This window comes from Clarias gariepinus, chromosome 3 (assembly GCF_024256425.1).
Source record: "Clarias gariepinus isolate MV-2021 ecotype Netherlands chromosome 3, CGAR_prim_01v2, whole genome shotgun sequence".
Classification (NCBI taxonomy): domain Eukaryota; kingdom Metazoa; phylum Chordata; class Actinopteri; order Siluriformes; family Clariidae; genus Clarias; species Clarias gariepinus.
In genome coordinates this window covers 5,982,830-6,008,612 of record NC_071102.1, presented here as the reverse complement: position 1 = coordinate 6,008,612, position 25,783 = coordinate 5,982,830, and the positions used below count along the sequence as shown (strand labels likewise).

At 36.3% G+C, this 25,783-nt stretch overlaps 1 protein-coding gene across 1 annotated transcript; it reads right to left on the bottom strand.

Moving 5' to 3' along the window:
* Positions 1-7,392: 7,392 nt before the first annotated feature.
* On the bottom strand, positions 7,393-25,712 carry mmp2 (matrix metallopeptidase 2). The gene is made up of 13 exons (XM_053492009.1): positions 25,406-25,712; positions 24,725-24,951; positions 23,991-24,139; positions 23,358-23,486; positions 23,107-23,280; positions 22,407-22,580; positions 19,803-19,976; positions 19,509-19,664; positions 18,836-18,962; positions 12,497-12,633; positions 11,438-11,597; positions 10,618-10,727; positions 7,393-8,328 (listed from the first exon to the last, which is right to left on the bottom strand). The coding sequence occupies exons 1-13, from the start codon at positions 25,559-25,561 to the stop codon at positions 8,228-8,230; spliced, it is 1,974 nt and encodes a 657-aa protein (XP_053347984.1). The 5' UTR covers positions 25,562-25,712; the 3' UTR covers positions 7,393-8,227.
* Between the last annotated feature and the right edge of the window lie 71 nt (positions 25,713-25,783).

The window sequence follows — 25,783 nt, the reverse complement described above, 5'->3', positions numbered from 1 at the left end:
TGGTGGGCAACTTTATAAAAAGTGGAACCGCTGTGACACCGATATCTGTCCAGGGAGAGACAGTGGACATGGTCTCTGCGTATAAATACCTGGGAGTGCATCTGGATAGCAAACTGGACTGGTCAGTTAACACATTGGCACTCTACGAGAAAGGACAAAGCTGGTTGTACTTTCTGAGACATCTGCAATACCATTCTTAGGATGTTTTATGAATCTGTTGTGACGAGTGTCGTTTTCTATGCTGTGGTCTGTTGATGCTGCAAAATGAAAGCGGCAGACAAAAACAGACTGGACAAGGTCATTAAAAGGGCTGGATTTGTCCTGGGCATGGAGCTGGACTCTGTTGATGTCGTGACAAGAAGGAGAATTCTGTACAAAATACGCATAATGTTGCCCAATCCCTCTCACCAGCTACACAGTGTTCTTTTCGACCAGAGGAGCAATTTTAGCCAGAGACTGATCATGACCAGGTGTTCTACAGAGGGCCACAGGAGATCTTTTCTCCCAATGGCCATTAAACTATATAACCTATCTCTTTAACGCTTTCACTGAGGGATAGGGACTGTCAGTAGTTAATGCTCAATAATACTTTCAGACACTAATGTTCCCACAACTCAAGATAAGTTCCAAGTCCAAGTGCAATATCTGTTTATCAGTCCATTTGTGCAATATTCTTTTCTATTCACTTATACTACATTTCAAGTGCAATATCAGTATACAGATTATATATTTTAGTGCAATATGTAAAAAAGTGTGCTATATTTAATTCTATTTTTGCTTCTATTTATTGTATTTTTCTTTTACTTTTATTTCTTGAATCTTGAATGATCAGGTTGTCCGTGATGAGCAAGCAGAGGGCGACGATGTCAAGGAAAAATTTCCAGAGATGACAATAGGAACCCATCCTCAACAGGGAACCCATCTTCATCTGGGTGACAACGGTATACAGGGTCATGGGAGGCCTGCAGCCTATCCCTTAAGACTTAGGGCATGAGGCGGGGTACACCCTAAGCTGGGTGCCAATCCATCACAGAGTGCCTACTTATACACACACCCACACACACATATACACACTGGAACTAGAGTAGTCAGAGAAAACCCACCAAGCACTGGGAGAACATGCAAACTCCTCACACACAAAGACCTGAGGCAGGAATTGAACCTACTGGACACACTGGAGGCTTAGCACCTGGACTATCCTAACCCACAAGCCACCGTGCTGCCGGCTAAGGTACAAAACTGTAGGAATATTAGTCCTAAACTATTGAGCAACTGCAGTCACAAGTCCTTAGAGAACTAGATCAGCCATGGTAAAGTGGAATCGTCCCCAGCCGCCACATGAACATCCCAAGCAGACCAAACAGGGCCTCCATGCGACGAGATCTCCAACTAGAACCAGAGACCAGGATGAGTCGACAGGTCCGGAGGGCAGAGGGGGTCTGGATCACTGGGAGCTCAGAAGTGCCAAGTGTAGTAGATGTTATATGTCAAAAATATTGGATAGGTAACAATCCATACTCTACAATCACACAGCCTTCCAGAAAACTATAGGGCACAAGGTGTAAGATACCCAGAGAAAATTAACATTGTTGAAGGCTGCTAAAGACCAAAACCATAAATCTGGGATCCCCAGTCTTATCCACAAAATGTTGGTGTGGCTGCATGTCTCCATATCAACCAAACTGCATTTCATATACAATATTATGTGTACCTGGAGGAATGACCTATTATGTGTACCTTGGCTGTAGCTACATGCGAGGATCTGTCTGTTCTACTTTACTTTCTTGTGAGAATAGACCTAAATCTTTCTATTAAACATTCTTGAGTTAGGATCTAATGGTATAAAAGAGTGAAGGACCAGGAATGTGCAGTCTGTAATTGTTGTATCTTAATGAAATATTTGTTTTAGTTTAAAAAAAATTTTTTTTTTTTTTTTTGGTTAGTTAAGGACCACTTTGCCACCAATGCCCTAGGTTCTAAATTTAATGCCACTAATATCCAGTTTAGATAATCTTTGACCCTGAACTTGTGAAGCTAGTATCTTGTTCTGGTTTACCTGGTTACCCATAATAACTTGCTGAACTTGTACAGTAGCCTGATGAGCTGATGTACCTGATTGGTGAAGCTGGTAAGCTGGTGAAGTAGTTGGTAAGCTTATCTGAGCTACAGTAGTGCTCTGTTCTCACAGAATGATAACCTATATGCTTTAAATATGACCCTGCTGAAAAATCAAGTGTAGGCTCGCTTTGATCCTGAACTGGTTAAGCATGTGTTCTAGGCTAGGTCGCTCAATCAGACGTGTTTAAATTTATAGTTCAGCCTGGTGAGTTGTTAAAATAATTTGATGAAGTTGGCAAAACTATGGTTACATTGATAAAGCAACTTGGTGAAGCTGGTAAAAAGCCTGGTTAAAATGTTTGACCAAGTTAGTTATGTAGTTATGCTGGTGAATGCATACAAAAAGTTAGAGTTTTACTTTGGTCGATACCACAGTTATGCGGCTAAACATTTTGAGGTCTTTTCAGTGCACATTAATAGTAAAACCACTATTCGCTCTGTCTCAATCTTGAATACTGTGATGACACGCGCACGCACGCACGCACGCATACACACACACAAACACAGAAGGTCAAGAAAAGCAAATTAAAGACCAATGTAAAGCATTAAGAAACTGTTCTGGTCTTCCAGTAGACCAATAGGAATAAAATGTATATTAAGCAGAAGCCAATTAAAAATTATTAGTTCCATTTGTAGATTTTATACTGCACACATAATAATGTAATGAACAAATTATTGTAATCATATAATCTGTGGTCCTAACATTTATCATCTTTATCATTATTATCATTACTATGCTTATCATTATCTACCAATGTCTGCATTCCTCTCGTGTGATACAGAGGTAATGTCTGGTGCAACATCGCTGCATTACAATGCAACCTTTCACCCAGCTGTATTAGCCTCTGAATTACAGGATCTTTGACACCAAATAATTTGTGGTAGTGATGGCATCTTGCCTAATGGCATGTTACAGATAAGGGTCATCAGTAACAGTTTTTATTTCTTAGAAAAGCACAAAGCTTTTTTATCTCCAATCCTTCACTCCTAATATTTATCTTGGCAAATATTATTGTATTAATATTATTATACTATCTTTAGGAGGACAGAATCATTTATCTTCCACAATAAACATCATTTTTAGTGAGATATTAAGATGCCCCCAAAATGCAGTAACCTTTAAGTATAAAGTTGCAATACTTTAACCTTTAAGTATTGCAACTTTAATTGCAAATTCAATTTCTTTTTTTTTTGTTGCCATAAACGATGCCTGAACATTTTTTTAATGTTTACTAGAACATTAAACCTTATTATACAGTACATAGTGACCATGATCAGGGAATGCAGAAGTATTCATCCCCTGTTTAAATTAGGTACTCTTTGGAATTGGCTGCGTGTTTGAGGTTATCTGTTGCAGGGAGTGAAACAAACAACTCTGGCCCAAATATTACAATCCAGATTACCAATCCATGTTGAAAAATCAACATAATTCTTTTTTTTTTTTTTTGGACTTTAACTGATATTTAAAAATTTTGTTGAATTAGATCAATGACTTCAGAGCCCTGAAATTTGTTTATGACTAAATGTACTAGAAATTAAAATATTTTTATTCTGTAACGGTGCATTTATAAGAATAATTGGTTTTGGTATTTCAGAGTGATGTCTTTAAATATTTGTGCAGAGTATTGTCTACTTTCAATATTGTTGCCAATTTTATGTAGGTTCACAGCACACATTTTAAGGTTAAAAGTTTGCTTACTCTTTCACTCGTACACTCAGACTCACACTCTACACTCATATGTGGTTCTTTTAGAATTTTTATTTTTTTAAATTAAACCATGTGAAACAAACAGGGTTTATATCTAGAAATAAATGTTAATTTGAATACAAAATACACCTAGAATTTGCTTTCTTTAAAATAACTAACAAAATATGTATAAATTAGGAATCTCCTAAATAGAAGACTGACAAGCTGGACGGCATGTGCATTTCCTCGAGTTAACCACAAGATGTCGCTGTTTATAGGTGTTAATTAGTAAAAGCTCATCTGGGCAATGTACTTACTGTTTCTATATTTATTGTAGGATTATGTTCATATGAATAAAAGTAAAAATTAAGGACCTATTTTGTGCATACATTTTAGTTGCTTAATTGATTTAATAATTTGAAACAAGTGTTAAGTGAGAACTGAGCAAAGCAAAAACCATTTCCACAACCTAACGTAATGCCTTCAGTGAATTTACTGTACATCAATGTTATATACAAGAACAGTGCATTTGCATCTATCACCTTAGACCAATACACATATTTTCAAAAACTATTTCACAGTTCCTAATTTATTCCTATGAAAAAATTTATGGAACATAATCTATAAATAATTCTGTATCCTTCCATATAATTTGTCCCAACAACAACTCAAAGACCATCTAGGCTTATATAATAGAGACTTGGCTAGGATTTTAACCTGCAACCACTCAACCCATTCATGTGGTGCATCCATTTAAACAAAAGAACAACAAATTAAATTAGATAAGATTAGATAGCACTCAACTAGCTGATTTATCTTCCCCAGAATGCACACAAGCAACTTCTCAAAACACAAACAGTGGTGACTACCTTGAGTTAAAAAAAATATATATTTTTTTACTATAATTTGATCAACTCTGGTCTAAAACAAAAGCAAATACCAAACTTTAAACCGGGTAGCTCAAACAACAGAGACCTTATTAACAAGACAGAAAATAATGTGGCTAATTAGACTTTTGTCCAAATCAATGGTTGCAATTCAAAGCTTATCACTTTCTCATAGTTTCTCTTAGTAATGAGAAGTTTAGTTATGAGAGCACTGCTAAGGGACATGATCCTGTACGTGTGTGCTTTCTAGGAATTTCAAAAATTAATTTCTCACTAATGATGTCTCAATTTTTTTCAGAATCCCAAAATACAGAGAAACATATTTCTTACAGCTCATTCTGCCCTGGGTCTAATCCAACAACTTGGATTCTGAGGTGACATGTTATAAACCACCATACCTCACCACTCAGGAACATGTTTCAACATGAAAGAAATAACAACTGTCAGCAGATGATTTTAGTGCTCACCATTTAATTACTTAAATTGTGATAGCCATTGATCTCAGTCTCTGCTTCACATTACTGTATGTTTTCTTTTTTCTTTTTAATTACAAAATAAATGTAACAACATCAACATTACGAACGTTTTGGGGATGAATCGGTTTTACATAAATAATGAAATAATAATTTTAAAACAAGAAGTAATCTTTGTAAGCCAGAGCAGTAAATCTTTTATTTATTTTTTTTTTTTTTTAAGAAACACCACTACAAACACCTAAATTGATTGTGTGTTGCCTCCCAGACCTGACCGGAAGCTTGAACCAACAAAGTTTATCAACCACCAGATATCAAACCAAAAAGTATTTTTTTTTGTTTTGTTTTCTCAGTTTCAGATAGTGTGACAAAGGCAGTTAAAAGTAAAGTCATATTGGGAAACACAATTGATCCTTGCCTGTTAAACAGATTCCACTGATAATTTAGTGAATAAATAAATAAATAAATAAATAAATAAATAAATAAAGGAGACTAAATGTGATGAGTGTAAATGGCCAGCAGAGGGCAGCAGAAATTAATACTGAATTGTCTAAATCTAGTTACATTCTTTCCTCAAATCTCTGAATAAAAATAATAATAATACAATAACGTTTGCCAATGTTGACCCAATCATGTGCTATTTTCGTGATACATATCCATCTTTTACAACATATGAATAGCACACATCCAATCCCAAAGTCTCGCTCAGCTGGCTTCTGGAAAGCTCTCAGTCTGTCAGGAAAAATATTTACATGGCTGCGTTTGTTAAAACGACGTATATTGAAACGAAATGTGTCTTTTGTGCACCCTAAATACGGTTAAGATCTTGTTTTGTTGCAATTCATTATTCACACCGTGTGACCAGTTTCATTTAAACGCTTTTAATCCTCATAACGTTTGTACGTAAGCTTTGTAAAATCATCCAGTCTCCTTTCCACTAGGGGGCAGAGTAGAGCAATAAACTCAGAGCCATGAAATCAGAGAACGACAAAATATGCCAATGATGTAAACCTTTTTTTTCATTAGAAAGCTAAATATTTGTAATATGTACGATGTCTTTATGTGCTGTATTTTTTATTGCATAGATTGGTATTTCCTTTTACTGGAGCAAATATGGCCAAACGTGGTATGATAGCCGACTGTCCACAAACTTTTGGCCATATCATGTATAATTCCAGGTCAAATTTTTGCCAAAAAAAGTGCAAACTGGTAACAAATTGCAGTCTGTTCATCTGTTTGTTTTGAGGAAATGCTATGTTTTTTTTGTTTGTTTTTTGCTCTGGACATACTGTATAAAGTGAAATGTAAATGTTTCCCATAAAATGAGTTTGACACCCCAGTGTCCTGTAAAATAAGAACCCAGAACTTTCTTTTCCTGCAACTACTTTGGGTATTTTATGTTCATACCCTTGAAATAGGACACATGAATGTACAAGCTAATCCTTAATCTCCAAGGACAATCTTTAAGGATGATCTGACAAGTTAGAGGACATGTGCATTTTCTTTAATCGACCACAAGAAGTTATCAAGTGGCACAGATCTGTGCTGGCAGCACGGCATATTTCAATAATGATTTTAAAAAAAGTGCTTATATGGAAGTCTTGCTGGTGTGTGTTGATGGGGAGTCTTCAGACATCAAACTGTGCATTTGGGTTTTTGGATATTTCAGGTAGAACGAAAGTTATCATTATTATATAATATAATGTGGTATCACATTATATGTCATATCAAATTTTATCATGTTGCAAAAATGTACAATTCTTAAAATATTTTTTTATTAAAAAATAGAAACACCCAAAATAACCATAAAAACAAGTGTGATATTTCTTTGCCGACCTGCCCCTTTTTATTATTATTATTATTATTATTATTATGCTAAATCATGTTTGTATAATTGGCTAAAATTAAATAAAATTTAATTCATCATATTGCCTAAAAAAATGTCACAATCCTGAGCCCTATACTGTATGGTTTTTTTTTTTTTGTGTTTACAAAAAAACATCACAACAAAAATGGCTAAAATGCTTTGAGTTTTAAAAGCTAGTTGTAAACTTATAGCCTAAGTTAATTATTTAGCATCATACGAATAAAGCTCTGAAATCAGTTTAAGTATTTACAAGTAAGTAAAATATTAAACTATTATTAAAATATACTGATAGCATAATTTTTTTGTGTGTGTGATCTACGATGTACACACCTTTCAATTGTTTCGATAATAAAAAAGACATTAAGAACAATCTGTCTTTATTTTCAGACTTACACATAGTGACAAAGTGCACAAAGCAAACAATAATAAAAAAACATATAATGCCAACTCAAATGGTCAAAATAAAAGAACATATGATTAATTAACAGTATTTTCCATGATACTTTTTTTTTCGGTCATTAGTCCATCACACAACAAACCCATATACAGTCTCAGGCAACCCGTGCCCTCATTTGTCTAGTGCCATGAGAAAAATGAAAGAAGAACAGAAAAAAATCGATGTGCTTCTGTTATGTTTGGTTTCTGTGTTGCTGCAGAACACACTTTTAATTAATGTACAAAAAAAGGAAAGTGCTTACCCTATATGAAATGATATAAAAAAATACTGCACCAGTTAAGATTTTCCACTAATAGAATAATAAACAAAAGTCAAAACAGCAAATACATTTAAAAAAAACAAACATTATTTTTATGCTTATGATCATACTCTTACAGTCCTACTTGACTGAAAATGGTTTATGAAAAAATACATGAAATACAACATTACATGAATATTCAGTGGGGACATACCTGATGTCTTTGCAAATCTAGTGTAACACAAATTAATTTTCTTTAAGAAGGCCACGACTAAAGAAAAAAAAAAAAACGAGCACTGAAAATAAACAGCAACAATGCAAATAATTTGTAAAGCTGGTTAGCTTTTTGTTTAACACCAGATTGATCTCATTCGGGAGAGATCTGTGCGAGAGAAGACGTTCTGACAAATTGGAGTGTTGCCAATAAAACATTACATCATAGTGGCACAGAATAAGATGGTCCAAATTTAAGGGTCAGGGCTAGATGATGGTGCTGCTGCTCAGCAGTGCAGCCAGTCTGTTTTCACCTCTCCCACTTTGACGATCCTAAAGTTCTCATCCATTTTGTGATAGTGGGAGTCTTTGAAGAAGTAGCTGTAGCCTGTAGGGCACAAAAAAAAAAAAAAACAGGGAATGAATGTTGAATAATATTTGACATGTTAATTCGGAGGCAGTACAAACACAAACTAAACAGTAAAAGCACCAGTGTGCAGCACAGTTTGGATTGTAAGTTCCTGGTATTAACTGTCTCTTCTAGTTAAATGAGTCAAAATAGTTTAGATGAAACAAATAAATACACGATTGTGTAGTGTATCAGGTTTGCACCCTCAGTAAAAGGTTAAATAGTCAATATCTTGGGTTGTAAGATTACTGTACCCTGTTCTTGCATTGCACTTAAAGTGAATTATCAAGTCAGCAGAGCGTTAAGGTTCTCTGTCAACGTTTAAAAAGCTTTGAGGTTGTGTTAAATTGCAGCTTTTTACTGGACTTATAGAACTTTGCAAACGTCTTGAGCCACCCCTCATTTGACTCAATGTCTATATTGCTTTATCCTGTATAGCTTGTAGTCTATCCCAGGAGACATAAAGTGGGGTACACTCTGGACAGGGTCCCAATCCATCGCAGGGGGAGGAAACCAGAATACCCAGAGGAAATCCACCAAGTACGGAGAGAACATGCAAACTTCAAGCACACAGAGGCGGGAATTAAACCTGGCCTTGAATCAAATCTGAACCCTGGAGGTAATAAGGTAACAGTGCTAACCACTAAGCCACCGAGCTGCTTACCTCTCATTTCTCCATATTTAATTACATTTATTTATTACATATATGATAAAATTAAAGAATGGGAGCAAATATTTTACCATGACTGACTGCTAAATGCCTAAAAATACTGTTTAAAAATTGGTTGTTATGTAACATCAGCAGCAACCTCATTTCCCCTCTCGTCTGTTCCAATCACTCAGCATTCAGCATCATCAGTATACTAATCACCGGCCTGATCTTCTGTCATTATCTGCACCTGTTTCTTATTGGTTCATGCCTTGTTGATTATGCTTAAATGATACATTGGTCACTGTGTGGCTTAACAAACAAAAACCAATTCTCTGGTACAGGGACTAGATTGAAAATGAAAAAAAAAAAACTTGCCAAAAATGAGAGATCAAAGAAGTCCTTCAGAAATTCTGCAGAACTTCTTTTCTTTTCTTTTATTTCTTAAGACTGTATACAACAAAGTCTGGCTCTTTAGAAGAAAAATGTGGGGTGGTGCAAGACTTTTACCCAGTAATGTTTGCTTAGTTTCGGTAGTGTTTCCACATGCATGTCCCATGATTTTAAAAAGAGTTTAAGATTTTTCTTAAGTTGATCTTAAGTTGAAGTAAGTAGTGCCTCATGTGTGGGGATTTGGAATAAGTAAAAAATACTGTAGTTACAGCATTGATGTGTGGCAGACCACTGAATTAAGTTTAAACATAGCAAATCAAAAAAGAATAGCTTTTATGTATTTGTTTCTGGTAATACGCTCATCATAATGGCAGGATGACTTAGTGGTTAGAATGGTCAACTCACACTTACAGGGATGTGTGTATATGTGTGTAGAGTTTGTATGTTCCCCCCTTGCTTTGTGGGTTTCTCCGGGTGCTCTGGTTCCCTCCTACAGTTCAGCAATATGCAGTGTAGACTGTTTTGAATTTCTAAACAGCCCATAGTGTGTGAATGAAAGGGTGCGTGAGTGTGTGTGCCCTGCAGTGGGTTGGCATCCCATCAAGGGTGTATCGTGCCTTGTGCTCTAAATTCCCTGGGATAGACTCCAGGCTCCCCACAAGCCTACACAGGATAAGCAATGCAGATAATGGATGGATATGCTTACCCTGGGTGCCTGTGCTAATGATTTGTCCTGTAATTGGAATTTTGTTCAGATCACCAAATTATTTTCTATATATCCAATTAAAAGGCAGAAGTTATTACTTTTTTCAGTATGTGCAAAATGAGTAACTGAAAGTATTCATCAAGACAGCTTTCACTTTGAATCTACTAGTAAAAAAAGATGCTCACATTTACAGGAAATAGGAAAAAAAATTATGTCCATCATAGAGGTAGTAACCTCCCAACACAGAGGCTCGTTTCATGCACCATGCACACTTGCTCTATTTAATATTTTTTGTAAACAGGGTATGAGCGTATTTGAGAGTTTAGGTGCCGACTGAGTGTGGTAAAAAGTGTGCTTGTGTGTGTTCTCTGCATAAAAAGGAACAGATGGAGCAGTGATAGAACTGGCAAGAGGTCCATGCTGACTTTCTATGAAGGTTCACCACAAATATATAATGTCATGCAAGTTCTATTAATCTATTAATGAGATCATGCAGTTTAATAACCACTGAATCGCTTACCGCCTCCGTTCATACTGAACGCTGCATCCAGATCATCTGGAACTCCATTCCAGGAATCGGCAATAAGTTTGGGGAAGCCGGGATCCATTTTATTCTTGGCCTCATTGTACCTGTAGGTTTATTAAGAAACAAACCATGTGCTGCTTAAAGGCACACTTTTATGACTTTATTATTGAGTAAGTATAAATACATTTCAGATTTTTAAACATTAGTATTGCAGTATTTGTTAGTTGTTATCTATGTACAGTATACACAGGTGTATATATATTTACACAAACTATCTGTCACTAGCATGGGTGAAAGCAGGTCTGCACTTGCAAAACCAGTCACTAAAGCAAGAAAACACTATTTTGACAAGAACTTTGTCTCCTTAGTACTGGTAAATCCAAATTGCCTTTAAACTGTCCATGCTGTTCTGTTCATGACTAATGCAAGATACAAAGCAAACTAACTTCAAACACAAGGCTGAATCCCACAACTTTTGTTCTGAAATCACAGCATGGCTATGATACTCAGGCTGCGCCCTTGTGCCTATCACCGCATCATAGCTATATCATAAAGCTATTATCCTTCTCACCAATCAGAAATGAAAGAATGCATAGACATGATGTGCGTCACAATTTGCATTATAGAACCACTTGGGAACATCTGTGAAATTTTAAACACAAAACATGTCTTTTTATTATGAATTTAAATGTCCTATCTTGTTTATCTTGTCCTTATGGGTATAAAATCTTTTGCACTCATTTTTATGCCCAGTACAATATTTTGCATTGGAATTGGTGGTGTGACATTGTGTGTGAGACAGTTGAGAAAATACCTCCAGAATTTGTCTCCAGAAAACAGGTAGGTCTTCTTGCTCTTGTGGAAGGCATAGGCTGCATCTATGCGATCGATGTCTGGTGGGAAGCCCATGGAGGAGATCTTTTTAGGATAGCCTCTCTCCAAAGTGCTCGCTGAATACACCCAAATTTCATCACCTAGGACACACACACACACCTTTGATATGACTGCATGCCTGGAGCCTGAATCTAAGTATTTATAAGAAAAAAATATTTAAAAAGAAATAGGTATAAAGGTCTTTATTTATTAATTTAGCTAACAGAATTAAGTTTACAATTAAATTAAATTTGTCCTTAGCTTTGTATTTGCTTTACAAAACATTTTACATTTTGCCTAATATAATTAAATTGTGCAGTATATTATAACTTTTTCCAAAGTGTGACAGTAGGACTCATTTTAGAAGTGCTATCTATAAAACTGAGTGTTTCTCATCATTAACCACCAAAGTCAAATAATTATTTAATACACGGGCTGCAGATGCATACTGTAGATCTAAAACAAATGCAGTCTATTACAATTATTGAGGTAGAGATAAACTTTACACCATGGGCCCCATATGCATACAGATGTGACAAATAATTGAATATTCTTCTTCTTCTTCTAAAGTAAACATCATGTTTATAATGACTTTTTTCCATTAGGATTACACATACAATTAGACAGTGGCACATTAACTGAGACTGACTGTAAGTACATAGAACATTTCTAGCTACACCATATATACACTCCAAAGTGTTTAGCCCAGATACACAAATTTGCACCATATATACACACACAATACAAATGCAGTGAATGTTTACAGTGAAAACTATTTATTTTTCTGACATTTGACATCCATCTACTGTATCATTTAATTTAGCATGGATTATGAAAAACTTGTACCTATTTTCAATTGTTTCTATCAATTTTTTTATATAAATTCAATTTGTTCAAATTTAATTGTTTCTATCTATTTTTTTCCTTTCAATCTATGAATTCATATATTATTAAAATTGTTATTTCTTTAATTTTACCATGTCCTCTGTGCGATTTTTACCTGAAAAGAACACAGACTTCTCCTTCAGTGGGTTCTCATAGGCTGCATCTATCTTCTCAGGAAGCTCACTCCAGAATGTGGCCACCAACAATGGACCTAATGGCTTCTTATCTGCATTAGTAGTTCTAAAAAGGAATCTGGAGGAATAGAGAGAAAATTGACCCAAGCTTGACTTATGAGTTGTTTACTTGAGTGACTCAGACACAAATAAATTTGGATTCAGTAAAGAGTGTTGCTGGTGAGCAATAGACCAGCATCACTTAAAAAAATGTAGAGAAGTGTCATCCAAAGGCGAAAGAGAGCGAGAGAGAGAGAGAGAGAGAGAGAGAGAGACTGAAAGAGAGGCTGCAATAGTAGATCTGCTTCCTGGCAACAATGGGTGATTCATTGGAGCATCTGTTTCTCGTTATAGCAGAGAGCGGAGCCAGCGGGACAGGCCCAAACTGTGCTTTTTCAACATTCAGCACAGCAACAATACTCACTTCCCCCAGCTCCTTTTCTGCAGATCTATTTTTCAAAGGCCAAATTATTTCAGACCTTGAATAGGCAGATCCGGCTTGCGCATTTCAACTAAAAAGCAAATACGGAAAAAGAAAAAAAATCTGGCTGCAGCAAAGTTTTACCCCTTTAAATTCACCACTTGAGTCCTGCTCTGCAAGTCTTCATTCCAATATTCTCCTTCATGTTTATTAAACCTTTTTTATTGTTTCCTATTGCATGCCTCTGGAGTTGCTTTGTACAATGCATATGAGTGATTAACTGACCTCTGACAACTAACTACTAAAAAATAGCCTGTGCTATAACAGTGCATTGAAGAGAAACCATATCCTAATGTATAAACATCATTACTGCCAAGACTTTCTACACTTCACTCTACATTCAGTGGTCAGCAGCACCACAAGAGCAGTCAGGATGGCAAATCACTGGGTGAGAAAGTCATTACCTGTCAAGCTATCCCACTGTCTCTACACCAGCATGATGCATAGTTAAATAGCCTCAAAGGTTTTTATAGCTGCAGTGTGTCACCTTGTCTAACATACCATATCATAATCATTGCATCCACAACTTTTGAAAATTCTTCCCTTTACTAGTCACTATTCCAGACTGTTGTGATGCCGTACCTCCTGATAGAGTGAGAATTGTATATTTATATGGTCTATTTCCAACAGTAAAACAGAGGAGGGGTCTATCATTGAGACATTAATGATCTAAACCAGGTCGGTATCTTTCAAAGTTACGGTGTGTTTATTAAAAAATTTACTCCTCAATTTTCCCTGGAACTAAGTGTATGGTACTGGTTAGTCATACAGCTAGTTCTGGTTAGCTATACAATTTGAAACATGGTTTATGAAACGCCTAAAACAGCATTTAGTACACCATGACACTATGATTATTTAGTAGGTTGTAATGAAGGCATGTGACACCGATGAGATAATCAATACAATATCAATTCGTAGCCTGGCTGGTGAGTAGAGTGGGTCCAGTGCCACTGTCCATCCTCGCTGGCAGAGGCAATCCAGCTGGCAGAAGACCATCTGGCAGCATAATCCCTCCTCTTCACTCTCTCTCTCTCTCTTTCTCTCTCTCATCCCTCCCATTCTCCTCCCCTCCCTTCCCCCATGGCTGCTGCAAAAAACAGGGGTCCATGCCCCTGCTCTTGTGTTTTTCTGCCTTCCTTCTTTACTCTCTCTTTGCCATGCTCCCCACCACAAGTGGGTGTTTCTGTATCTGGGGCGCAAGAATACAGTCTGAGTTGATCTGCCAGTCTTGCGGAGAACTCAAACACCTCAATGTCCAGTGTCCAATGCCCAAAAGTTGTCCTTTCCCACTCATACTTTTGGGTTAATGATTGGAAGGTTGGGGATTCAAGCCTCAGTGCTGCCAAATTGCTACTGTTGAGCCCTTAAGCAATGCCCTTAACTCTATCTGCTCCAGTACGCAGGTTATGTTAGCTGTTGAATCCACTCACAACCCCAAAATTACCATTGTGCACATTAATCAAGGTCACTTACAAAAGAACTGGCCCATTAAATCAGAGTGCACTCTTATGCATCACCGAACCAATCAGAATTTTTAAAGAGATATTGACTGATCAGGACACTACCTTACAGTGCTATGCAAAGGCCTTGAACAAACCTTTATTTCTTTATATGAAATTAAATTAAATCTTGTAGACTAAATTTAAGGAACTAGGAACAAAAGTTTTATTGCCACAACCTGCAAAGTGCCTAAATATAGCAAAAAAAAATTGGTTGTTTATTTAACAACCTCAGCAGCAACCTCATTTCCCCTCTCGTCTGTTCCAACCACTCAGCATTCAGCATCACGATGTATTGAACTGAAATAATTTGATAGACCCCATTTTATTTGTACTACCAAAGGTCCCACAAGCCTCCACAAGGTTTTTTGCATTTATGTTATTGTATAAGTTGTGTAGCGTTCATAACAGCTTCTTTCAAACACCCTGACACCTTTCAATGTACAGTAGATGCCTCAGATATTATTAGACAGCATTAAGGAATTCCCATTGCTTTAAATATTAATATTGTTTTTCCCATGTCAGACTTATTAGACATACTGTATTACCAAGCTCTTTTATTTATGAAAGTGAGTTTCCTTTAGAGAGATGGAATATCTATTATAGTCTTCAAAAATCTAGTTTAAATGTCACACACCTCGGCTAAATGAGACCACACACATCACAAAGAAATAGTGCATTACTCAGGATATAGTTACAGACAACAATTCATATTTCAAATTAGTATAAGTACGGAGAGGCAATTATGAAAACTAGGAGTCTTAATGGGTCTCATGCCAGGCCACAGGGACATGGTAAAAAACACAGAATATATCAAGAATATAAAAAAAAACATTTACATATATACCCAGAGTATACCCTCTAACAACCTTCTAACATGCTACAGTACCAACCATTAGTGTTCTACTGGTAATAAATAGTTTCATAAAAGGAAAGGTGTATGGGAGGAGGCAGCCCTGGGATGCCCAGAACAAGCAGTCATTCAACAGGAAATTGCTGACCTAAATTTTTCTGCGACAACAGTTTCAAACCAGGGGAGTTAGTATGCTTATCCACAAGACATTTCCATCCATCAAGTTTCCTTCCTCAAGCCAGAAGCAACTGGTATCAACATAAACATCATCACTTCCTATTATCACAGTAAGGGCAGCAACAGTTACTGATACACTGCCGGGGTTCATGCTTTAGATGTTTTGGCCACAGAAGAATTTTGCATTAGATGCCTGGATCATGTTGGTATTACTAATAGGCAAAAAAAGAAAGATTGGCTTGCAAGAACTTTAAGACATTTGTGTTGCTATTACCTCATAGTCTGTCTATACATCTAGACTTGGAATGGGAGAGAAGGTAATCAAATGGCTAGACACCACTCCCTTCCAACACTGGGTTAACAGCCACTCTTGAATACACACCTGTCAGCATTCCCGTCTGATATTCCAGCAAGTTCCAACAGCACAGCAAGAGAGGATTACAGAAAAATAGCCTAAAGGTCGACTGACTCACAAGATTTAAAATGTAAAAAAAAATCTGTGTCGTAAGCAAAGTAAATCAGATTAACGAAATTTCCACTGCAGCTGCACAAATATAATGAATACAGATGAGATTAAAAATCAGTCTTGTCTGTTTTCCAAATGGTTTAAACAGCTGTAGAATGTGACCCAGCTATGTGAATATCTCAGGGCTAAATTCATCTTTCCCTGAGTAATGTGAAACTCTTTATTATGTGATGGCTCTGTATTTATGATCATTATGATATATAGCATATCCTTTGCTTCTATCCAAGGCCAAGATGTTAAGACTTCATGTGACTTAACGTAACTTAACTTCAAGTTAAGTTAAAATCAGATCTGTTGAAAAATTCTACTGAAATCAATCCCTGTGAGGCAATAGAAAGGCTCTAAGGAGTAATTTTTCTTAACAGCTGTTGTTTATACTGCTGAGGCTGACAGATAACAGCTGTATTCTGCAACTAATCCTGAACCGAACCTAATCTAAACAAACCACACAGAAAAAGGTACAAACAACAAACACAAGACTATCATTAGAGTAAATCAAAGGGAAACAAAACCCTGTAGCTCTTTCATGAGATTTTCATAGTGTATACCCCTTTCCTATTTGCAGTTTTTAACTAAAGGGCTGAGGGCTTAGGGTCACACAGTGCATAATTCAACATCCCTGAAGACCTGTTTTTTCAAAGTTGGAATAGAGAAACATACTTGGTCCAAACACTGACTTTAACCTTATTGGCCCTCAGGCCTCTTAAACTGACATCACTGCTTGACCTCACTAATGGTCTTGTGGCTGAACAGGCAAATCCCAAAGCCATGAACCAAAATATAGTGGAAAGCCTTGTCAGAAGAGTGGAGTCAAAAGGGGAACCAACTTCTTGTTAATGTTTATGGTTTTGGAATGGGTACAAGTGTCCGCAGAATAATGACTATAATATTTATTCATTACTGTTCCATTTTCGATTCCTAAAAACTTTTAATCAAAAACTTTTTTATATATATAAACTGTTTTCTAGATTTAAATACTGTTGTCATGACAACCTTTGAAGCTGCCTTTAGGGCTATGAAAACAAACTGTAATTTTGATTGGGAATTACAGCAGAAGTTTTGGTTATTCATTTAATTCATAAATTTTTTAGTATAAATTTGTATATTTAACAATGATCTTCACTGTCCTAGGCATGAATTTAAAGTTAATATCTATGTGCCACAAGGCTTATCAGTCAGCTGGACTGAATTTCGAACAGGAAAAAAGTTCAAAGTGTGAATACAGGATAAAGAGAAGACCTCTGTTTAAGTAAAATTACACCCCCATGCACAGATGTCCGATCAAGGCTTAACTCCATAGATAATTCCAAGGATTCAATATTGGTCTATGTGGTGTTTTGGTATAAGTTCCTCACTACCGGTGTTTACTAGAAATCTGAATACAGCTCTCAGTGTGTGTGTGGTCCCCTGATTATCATTGCTTACCACAGCGCAGTAAGGATTTATTCATATTAAAGATGGGTCTGTTTTCAGAATACTAAGCACTTACTCTCTCTTCTCCCAAGGCTCGGCCCAGATTATGTACATAAACTGTGTGTGTGTGCATTCAAAAAAACCTTTTTTTTTTTTCTTAGGATTGCATTATTAGAGTTAGCTGATCCCATCAAATCTAGTTCCCAACAGAGGACATCTGGAGTAAATGGATGTCTCTGTGTGTATCTGTGTGTAAAACCATGAGGTCTACAAAGACAGAGTCACAGCACTGATCAAACACTAATTTCATGTCTTTTATAGCCACTTCTGTTTGGTGATGTTGATCCTGTCTCATTATTGCAAGCTGCCTAAAAGAGTTCGTCGAATAGATTAACTATTGAAAAAAGCAGATAACTACACTACGTGTAAACATGATGGAATGTCTCCCACAGGACGTTTTATCTAAGGGTTGATTATATAATTATAATAAAACAGTCCAGTCAGCAGAACCTGAGGTTTGTTGAAACATGCTTTTGCTTGTGCCATCAAACATTTTGCTTTGAAATCTGTGGAGAGATTTGTGGTTTCTGCTCATGTTCTAGCCACACCAATTCACACACACACACAGAAACTTAAAGATATGAATCCTAAGTCCAGACCTATGCAAATGTATAAATCAGCAGTTCTTGCCACTTAAATCCAGCCTAAAAGCATAACCTTATTTCATATAATTCCATTAAGTTTTAGAAATACAGTATATTGCAGTCAGAGATGCAGCATTAGTTCTATGGGTTTTTATTTTTTCGAAAAGATAAACATCATTTGCTGTGATGATTATTTATTTGTTTGTTTGTGTATGTATGCATGCATGTACAGTATGTGTGTAGTATGTATGTGTGTAGTATGTACATATGCATGCATGTATGTATGTATGAATGTATGCCTGTTTGAATGCATGCATGCATGTACTGTAAGTATGCATGTATAAATACATGTATGTGTATATGCATGTCCATGTGCATGCATGAATGTATGTACAGTATGCAATTTTGCATACCTGCATGTATGCATGAGTGTATGCAAAAATCTAAAGACATCCTGAACAATAGGTTCTCTAAAGGTTCCCTTACACTTTGTGGGAAATACTTTGGGATAAATGTGGGATATACTCTGGCATACATAATTGCTTTCATTTTTATTTGTTTCATTTTTTTTTCATGCTAAACCTAGTGCGAATTTGTTCTTTTAGTCAGCACACTAAAATTATTATTTATAATGATCTAATCCTGACTTTGATTTTGCCATTAAAAAGACAGATGGTATCATCGTTACCTGTCTGTAAAGAAGAACGTCTCCCCTCTGATCTGTGCTATAGCATCAAATATGATGTTCTCACTGCATATATCCATAGGAGTGACTGGACCCATAGTGGGAAGAACTGGCTGTCCTGTTGGAGCACCTGTGAGGAAGAGAAATAATGTTGTTCCTTAATTCTGATGCTTATATAGGTTTAAAACATGACAAGATGTGCTGCTATAGGTAAATAATCAATGCCAAAGTAATGTTATGGGGCTTGATGTGGTAATACTTTTCCAATTACAGTATGTCCCAAAGTGTTTAATCATCTTATACCAAACCAATTTGCCAATAGCTGAGTTCACATGGTCTATATATGACCTATTTATTTAATGTCATGACACACTAGCCTTTCTCTCACTGTTAAAAAGCATTGACACTGGTGACTTTTTACATAAATGTTTTAAAAAAATATTCCTTAAAAAAAAGCAGCATATTAACAGTTCTTTTTTGTAATTTTGTCTATGTGTAATTTATTATCATAAAGATTTTGTCCGATCACATTATACAAATTATGTTTAATTTGAATCACTGTATATTTAGCATTATAGTCAGAACTGCTGTTTGAAAATTCAATAACACTGTGGTAAATGATTTTTTTTTTAGTAGCATACAGTACTTGTTCTTCTTTTTTCTATTCTATAATTACCGTAGAGCTCCTGAATTCCTCTGATGTCGTCGTTGGAGAGCCTGAAGTGCTTAGTGTAGGTGTAGATGGGAGCCATGAGTGCTCCAGGGTCTTGAGAGTGCTCCAAGCCCAGAGCATGGCCAAACTCATGGGCTGCCACCAGGAACAGACTGTAGCCTAGAGGAAAGTGACCAAAGACCGGGTCAAAACACTTGAGCCTGGTCATTATATAATACATTACTAAACAAAAGTTCAATAACAACAGTGTCATATTTTTAGTTAAGGAAGTATGGTATGGTATATTTTATATCTCACCTTGGTCTGGACAAAAGCCCCATTTGCGGTCTTCATCAAAACTCTTGGTGACACTACACCACATCTTCCCATCATTACGTCCAGAGGTGGTACAGGCATCATAGGTTTTGCCCAGGAAAATAAAGGGAAACACACAGGGTGATCCCTCAGCATTTCCTCCAATTGTAGACATGGCTGCAAGGAGAAAATATGTTTATAAAAGGATATACAGAACTGTCTCACAAGTCATACTTTTTTTTGCTTGTACATTCTGTCAATCAACCAATGGTCATGTACATCTACTTCACAAAAAGTGGCAATATGACTGTAATGGCAGATGACAAATCGAATCCCTACTCACTGCAAAATGCTTCTCCTATTTAACTAAATGCTGCTAAAATAAGCTTACCTTTTATGATTTATATAAATTCTACATGGAAATTTGTGTATTGACACATATTTATACAGAATATAAATATACAATTTATACTGTAGATCTTAAACTCATGGGCAGAGAAGTGTACTACTCTCATCTGATACCTGAGGACGAGTGAACTATAACAACTGCGATTTGTTGCTTAAGGAACTTAAAGCAATGAGTTAAATAAAAATGTGCCTTCCTGTTTTTGGCATTCCTCAAAAAACAAAATATGGACAACATTTACTCCTTACTGAACCACCTGTTGCTTTTTAATTTAAAACCAATTGCACAGGAATTTCCTTTTTATCATGAGAAAAGTTCCAGACATTTTTTCCCCAAATGTGATTTATAAGTTTCTAGGCATTCTATGTAGGTTATATTTTATGTAAATGTAATTAAGTGTATGGTACAAAAAGAAAAACAAATAGATTTTCTAAGGCTTATCTTATTTATGTTGGTGTGGAGAATTCTAATGAATTAATCGATTATCTTTATAACTTATATTATATACATAAAATATCATATACTTATAGTCCTTAACCATATTTTTTTTGACTTTTCTAGGTTAAAATTTAATGTGTTTCAATGTCATACCCTAAAAACCCTTATTTAAAGTTAAACCTTGTATGACAAAAAATTTCTAATAACAATTTCATGAATTTAGTAATTCTGCTGATATATTTAGTAAAATACCTGCTTTTCTGTTACCCAGTACTAAATTAAGGGTATTTTAAATGGGACCAAGGCTGGTATTACTAGTTGATTGCTAATTTCCTTAAAATATAGACACTGCTTTACATTAAAAAGAAAAAAAAAGATAAAATAAATTGTTCACAATGATAAGAAAGTGCAAAACAACATAAAAACCTGTCTGTTATACACATCCCCCCCTTTCCTAAGGCTATTTCACAGTACAGCTGGCAATAAATGATTTTATAGAAATGGTTTATTATCCAGGGAGAGAATAATAGCATGAGCTTCTGTCATTAAGAGATCGAGATGTCTCACTGGTAGTTAACGGAAAGAAAGCATGTCTTTTCACAAAAAAAGTGAAGAAACATTATTTAAAAATATGTAGAAGCATTTAAATCTCTTTAGTTAAAAGAGCTGCCCTGTCTCGCAACACATTCTTTTTGGTCGTGAAATTGAAAAAGAATCTGACAGGGATGCTTTTAACATTAGCAAAGCACCAGATGCTTTAAATATTAGTATGGTGATATTATTAAAGAAATGAAACTCAAAAAACAGTGAAATGTGAGGCTTTGCCTTTCCCGCACTGCTCAGATTTTATTTTGAACGATGGACTTGATGGAGCCCAAGGCTTCTTTTGGTTTTTAGCCAGAGGTTATACAGTATGAACACACACTGGCACAGAAACACACACAGGGCAACATTCCCAGAGAATTAAATCCAGATGAAGAGGCCTGCTCCTTTCTTAGTTTTAGCCAGTACTTTGACACAATGGAAAAAAGCTACTGCCAGCCCAAAGTGTGGAAAAAACAACAACCTTTCATAGCCTTCAAGGAGACTAACAGGCCACTGCAGCTCGGTATAATATGCCTAGGGGACAATCTAAGGAATTTATAAAAAATTAGCAAAAAAATAGTTAATGAATAATTGTTGTTCATTAGAATAACAAATATATATTTTTTTTATATTTTACAGACTAAACAATTTAAGTGACAAAGCCATAGCAAAAATGACTAACCATTCAGCTACTTCACATAAATCTTCTTGTTCAAAAGATACTACACTGCTTTGTTGTTTTTGGCTGGGATCTGACCTCAGTGGACACATTTTTCTACGGCGCATAAAGCATTTTTTTTATCCAGTCTGTTTATGTGGCTAAATTAGTATAAATCTCTTGAGCATGGCTGTCTAAAATGGCTCTCTGCCAACTATGTAAATATGTGAGCATAATAAGGATAACATCATTTTGTATTATATAATCATATCATCACACAGTTAAGCTTCATTTGACAATGTTTCTGGACATAGTATAATCTCTAGTATTTCCTCTCTATAGCTGTGCTATTGTGTTTGCAATTATTTTCCATAGCCAAAATATTATACTAGATTTACTATATAAGTTCTACCATATATTCTGTAATTCACAACCACACCTTTTATTACTTTATTATTAATAATAAAAATAATATATATATATTTTTTTATAATGGGATGGCAAAAAAAAAAAAAATTACCAGTTTCTGGGCAGAATCCATACGTCTTATCCTGGTCATAGTTTTCTGTAGTGGCGCACCAACGGTACCCATCATCTCTACCTGCAGTGGTGCAACTGTCATACTTCTCTCCTTGAAACGTAAAGGGAAACTTACATGGTGATCCATCTCCATTTCCACCCAGTGTGAGCAGCACTGTAAAATGCAAAGTACACTTTAAAAAGAAATTCATTAAAAAGTTATGTAGGGTCTGTTTGGTAACCAATGACCTGAAAATCTTCATAATAGGGAGGGGATTGTATGACTGTATGTTCTTCTGTAATTCATATTAAGATACAGTAGGTCAGGTCAAACCAGGTCATGTGGATTTCTCAATAGGTTCCATTATGTGTTGCATGAGTATTGTATATAGTATAAAACATCAATCTGCAATACTGTTTTATAAAAAAGGTTTATTGCTGTATACAAGTTAGGAAGCTCATTCAAAACCCAGTCATGACACAGAACCATGAAGCAATTGAGTCATGTAACCAATCTTGGCAGCTTAGAGGTGCTGGAACGCAAACTCTCAACCCTCTGATTGAGAGTCAACCGTATGCAACTCTATATTATGGTCTCACCTCTGCTAGGTACAGTAAGTAATACAAATTAGCAAAATATATATTTTTTTCTTTTGAGAAATTGAGAGTAGCATCATCAGTATCAGCTAAGTGGTACTCACATTCATGTGGACAGAACCCGTACTTTCCATCAGTGTCAAAGTCATACGTTGTTGAACACCAAAGAAAGCCATCATCACGTCCTTGATTTGTGCAGCTGTTGTAAAGTTTACCCATAAAGAGGAATGGAAACTTACAGAACTCCCCCTCTGCATTGCCAAACTTCACCTTTACAACTAGAGAGAGAGAGAGAGAAAGAGACAGTAAGAGGAAATGTAGTTTTTGAGAAAGACCTTTGTTTAGGTGGAAATACCTTGCCCCTCTCCCAAAGTCCAATGCTCATCATCATCGAAGTGGGAATCTCCTCCAATGCCTGAACCTGGAGCAAATGCGTGGGCCAGGAGACCATCCTTACCATCAAATGGATAACCATCACCATGCTCTAAAAACAAAAAACAAAAAAACAATGAAAAAAAAAAACAATGTTGAGGTCTTCTGTAATATTTGTTTCTTATATTCTGTACTTTGGGTTCACTGGCAGGATAGAAATATTGCAGAGTTCTCAACTGGTCAGAAATAAGTTGGGTTTTGGACAGAAGTAATTGTCTCATGATTTCTTTGGACAACTCATGAATTGACATGAGCTACAATTTCCAGTAAACTGAGCTGTGCTTTTAATTATATAGTTAAAAAAACAAAGGCAAAGTTGAACCGAACCACTGCTTGTGCAGAGACTCAATGCAGTTACAGTTCGTTTACTCACTCCTTTTCTGAGATAAACTTTACATAGCGTTAGATATTGCATATAAATATAAAGTCCTTTAAAAACGTTTTCCCGTCAAAAAGACTTAAAACTTTTCTTGTCAGTGATTCTTGTGTTTTTCTTATTATGGTGTCTAAAGATCCAAGAAAGAACAAAAATCACACCAAAGGTATTTTTTAATACCATTTCGCCCAAAGTTGATCATGATATCAGCCTCGCCGGTCATGATGCGCGTGAATTTAAGAGGTGTAACATCACTCCAGACTTTAAAAGCGCGGAAGAATGCATCATCAATTGTCTCCTCATCCATGTCTGGAGTGTGGCCCAAGATCCTAAAAAGAAGAATGGTACAGTAATTAGACCCCCATACTTATAAGTGATGCTTTGGTACCCATGTACTCTTAGGATAGACTGTTTGACATGGTTACTGTAAGTCCTATGAGACATTAACTGCGGTAATGAAAAATTGATGGTGTTGGGTTTGTGTCTACTTTTAAGAACATAATCTAGATATATTATCAAAACATTTGCTTTTCTGTCTTTTACTCATTCTGTTGCTAGTGATGCAAACACCATCATTCCGGTCAGTTCTAGCCACAAAAGGCAGCGTCAGGACATTCTTTTAGCATTGCTAATGCTGTCGTTGCTTTCCAGTACGTACTTTGTGGCTTGAAGGGACACCAAATATGGCTTTTGTTTTATTTATTTTTTTCATTTAGAAAAGGAAAAAACACTTTAGAATCCAAAAAGGGCACTGAACATGATTTCCCAGAACAAAGTGTTTGAAGAGTCTCATTTCACTATCTTAGAAAACAAACAGCAGGAGGTTAAGCAATGCCTTGGCTCAGCAGTCAGGCTCACACACACACACACACACACACACACACACACGCACACATACGCACACATGCACACACCTGTATGTAACTTCATTATTTTGCCACTTAGGCTTTGACGGGAAGAAGTTGTAATTGGCCACATCTGGAACACCACAGCGTGGCCTCTTCATGATCTCAACTGTCTTCTGGTCAATCTCTCCGGTCTCTGGAAGAGCAAAGAACTTCTGCATCTTTTTCAGCGTGTCCTTCAGAACCATCAGGTTGCAGCGGTCTTGAGGGCATCCATAGAACTTATTCAAATAATGCTTTAAGAAATAAAGACAGATAGGAGGGGGGAGGGGAGAATAAAGGAAGAAAGGGGAGACAGGAGAAAACAAGAACAGAGTTTACAGAGGTTAACCTCACTGGAAGTCATACCACATTCCAAACCCTCTCCTGCCACATCCCACATAAGAAATGTAAGGGGAAAAGTAATTTTGAGTTGAGAAAATTGCTTTTTAATGAAAGCATACATTTATGCACTCTTTATACACTTATATATTTTAATGGATAACATAATATATAATAAGTGGTGTCTTTCCAGAAGAATGGCAATTTTTTTTTTATTTTGCCAATAAACATTTGCCTTGAATAAATGCATAAAGAAATATTTAAAATATGCCAGAAAAAAATTCTCATGAACAGTACATAATTATATGTTGCAATTAAGTATCTTTAAGTTTTGACCTGCAAAACCTGTGACAAATATAAAGCACTCACCAGCGCTACTTCTTTGTCTGTCCGAGCTACAAAATCATCTCCTGGGAACTTAATGATAGGCGAAGGCGCTGCGAATGTTCCTAAAGAAGCGAGAACCTGAACCAGGAGAACTCGGAGGATCCAGTGCCTCCGACCGAAAAACGTAAAGAAACTCATTTTGTCCGCGTGCAGAAGGAGCCCAGACGCGGACGGCAGTAAAAGCTCGGACCCGTGCGCTCTCGAGGCTCGTAGGCGGACTCGTGGACGGTGACTCGCGCGCACGGTACTCCGGCGCTGCTTGATTCCCGGTGGAGCGAGGACAGTGAAATTGGAGCCGCGAGCGCGTGCGCGTGCACCGAGTGACGTGCTCATGCGCGCAAACTGCGCCAGATGTGCAGA

Bases quoted from the DNA above. Each gene is read 5' to 3' on its own strand.
- mmp2 (XM_053492009.1), bottom strand. From the start codon at position 25,561: ATGAGTTTCTTTACGTTTTTCGGTCGGAGGCACTGGATCCTCCGAGTT. The intron at 22,581-23,106 runs GTGAGTACCACT...TGCATTTTACAG, and splicing joins CGGGTTCTGTCCACATGAAT to TGCTGCTCACACTGGGTGGA. The intron at 11,598-12,496 runs GTAAAAATCGCA...TGTGTGTCCTAG, and splicing joins GAAGTCTGTGTTCTTTTCAG to GTGATGAAATTTGGGTGTAT.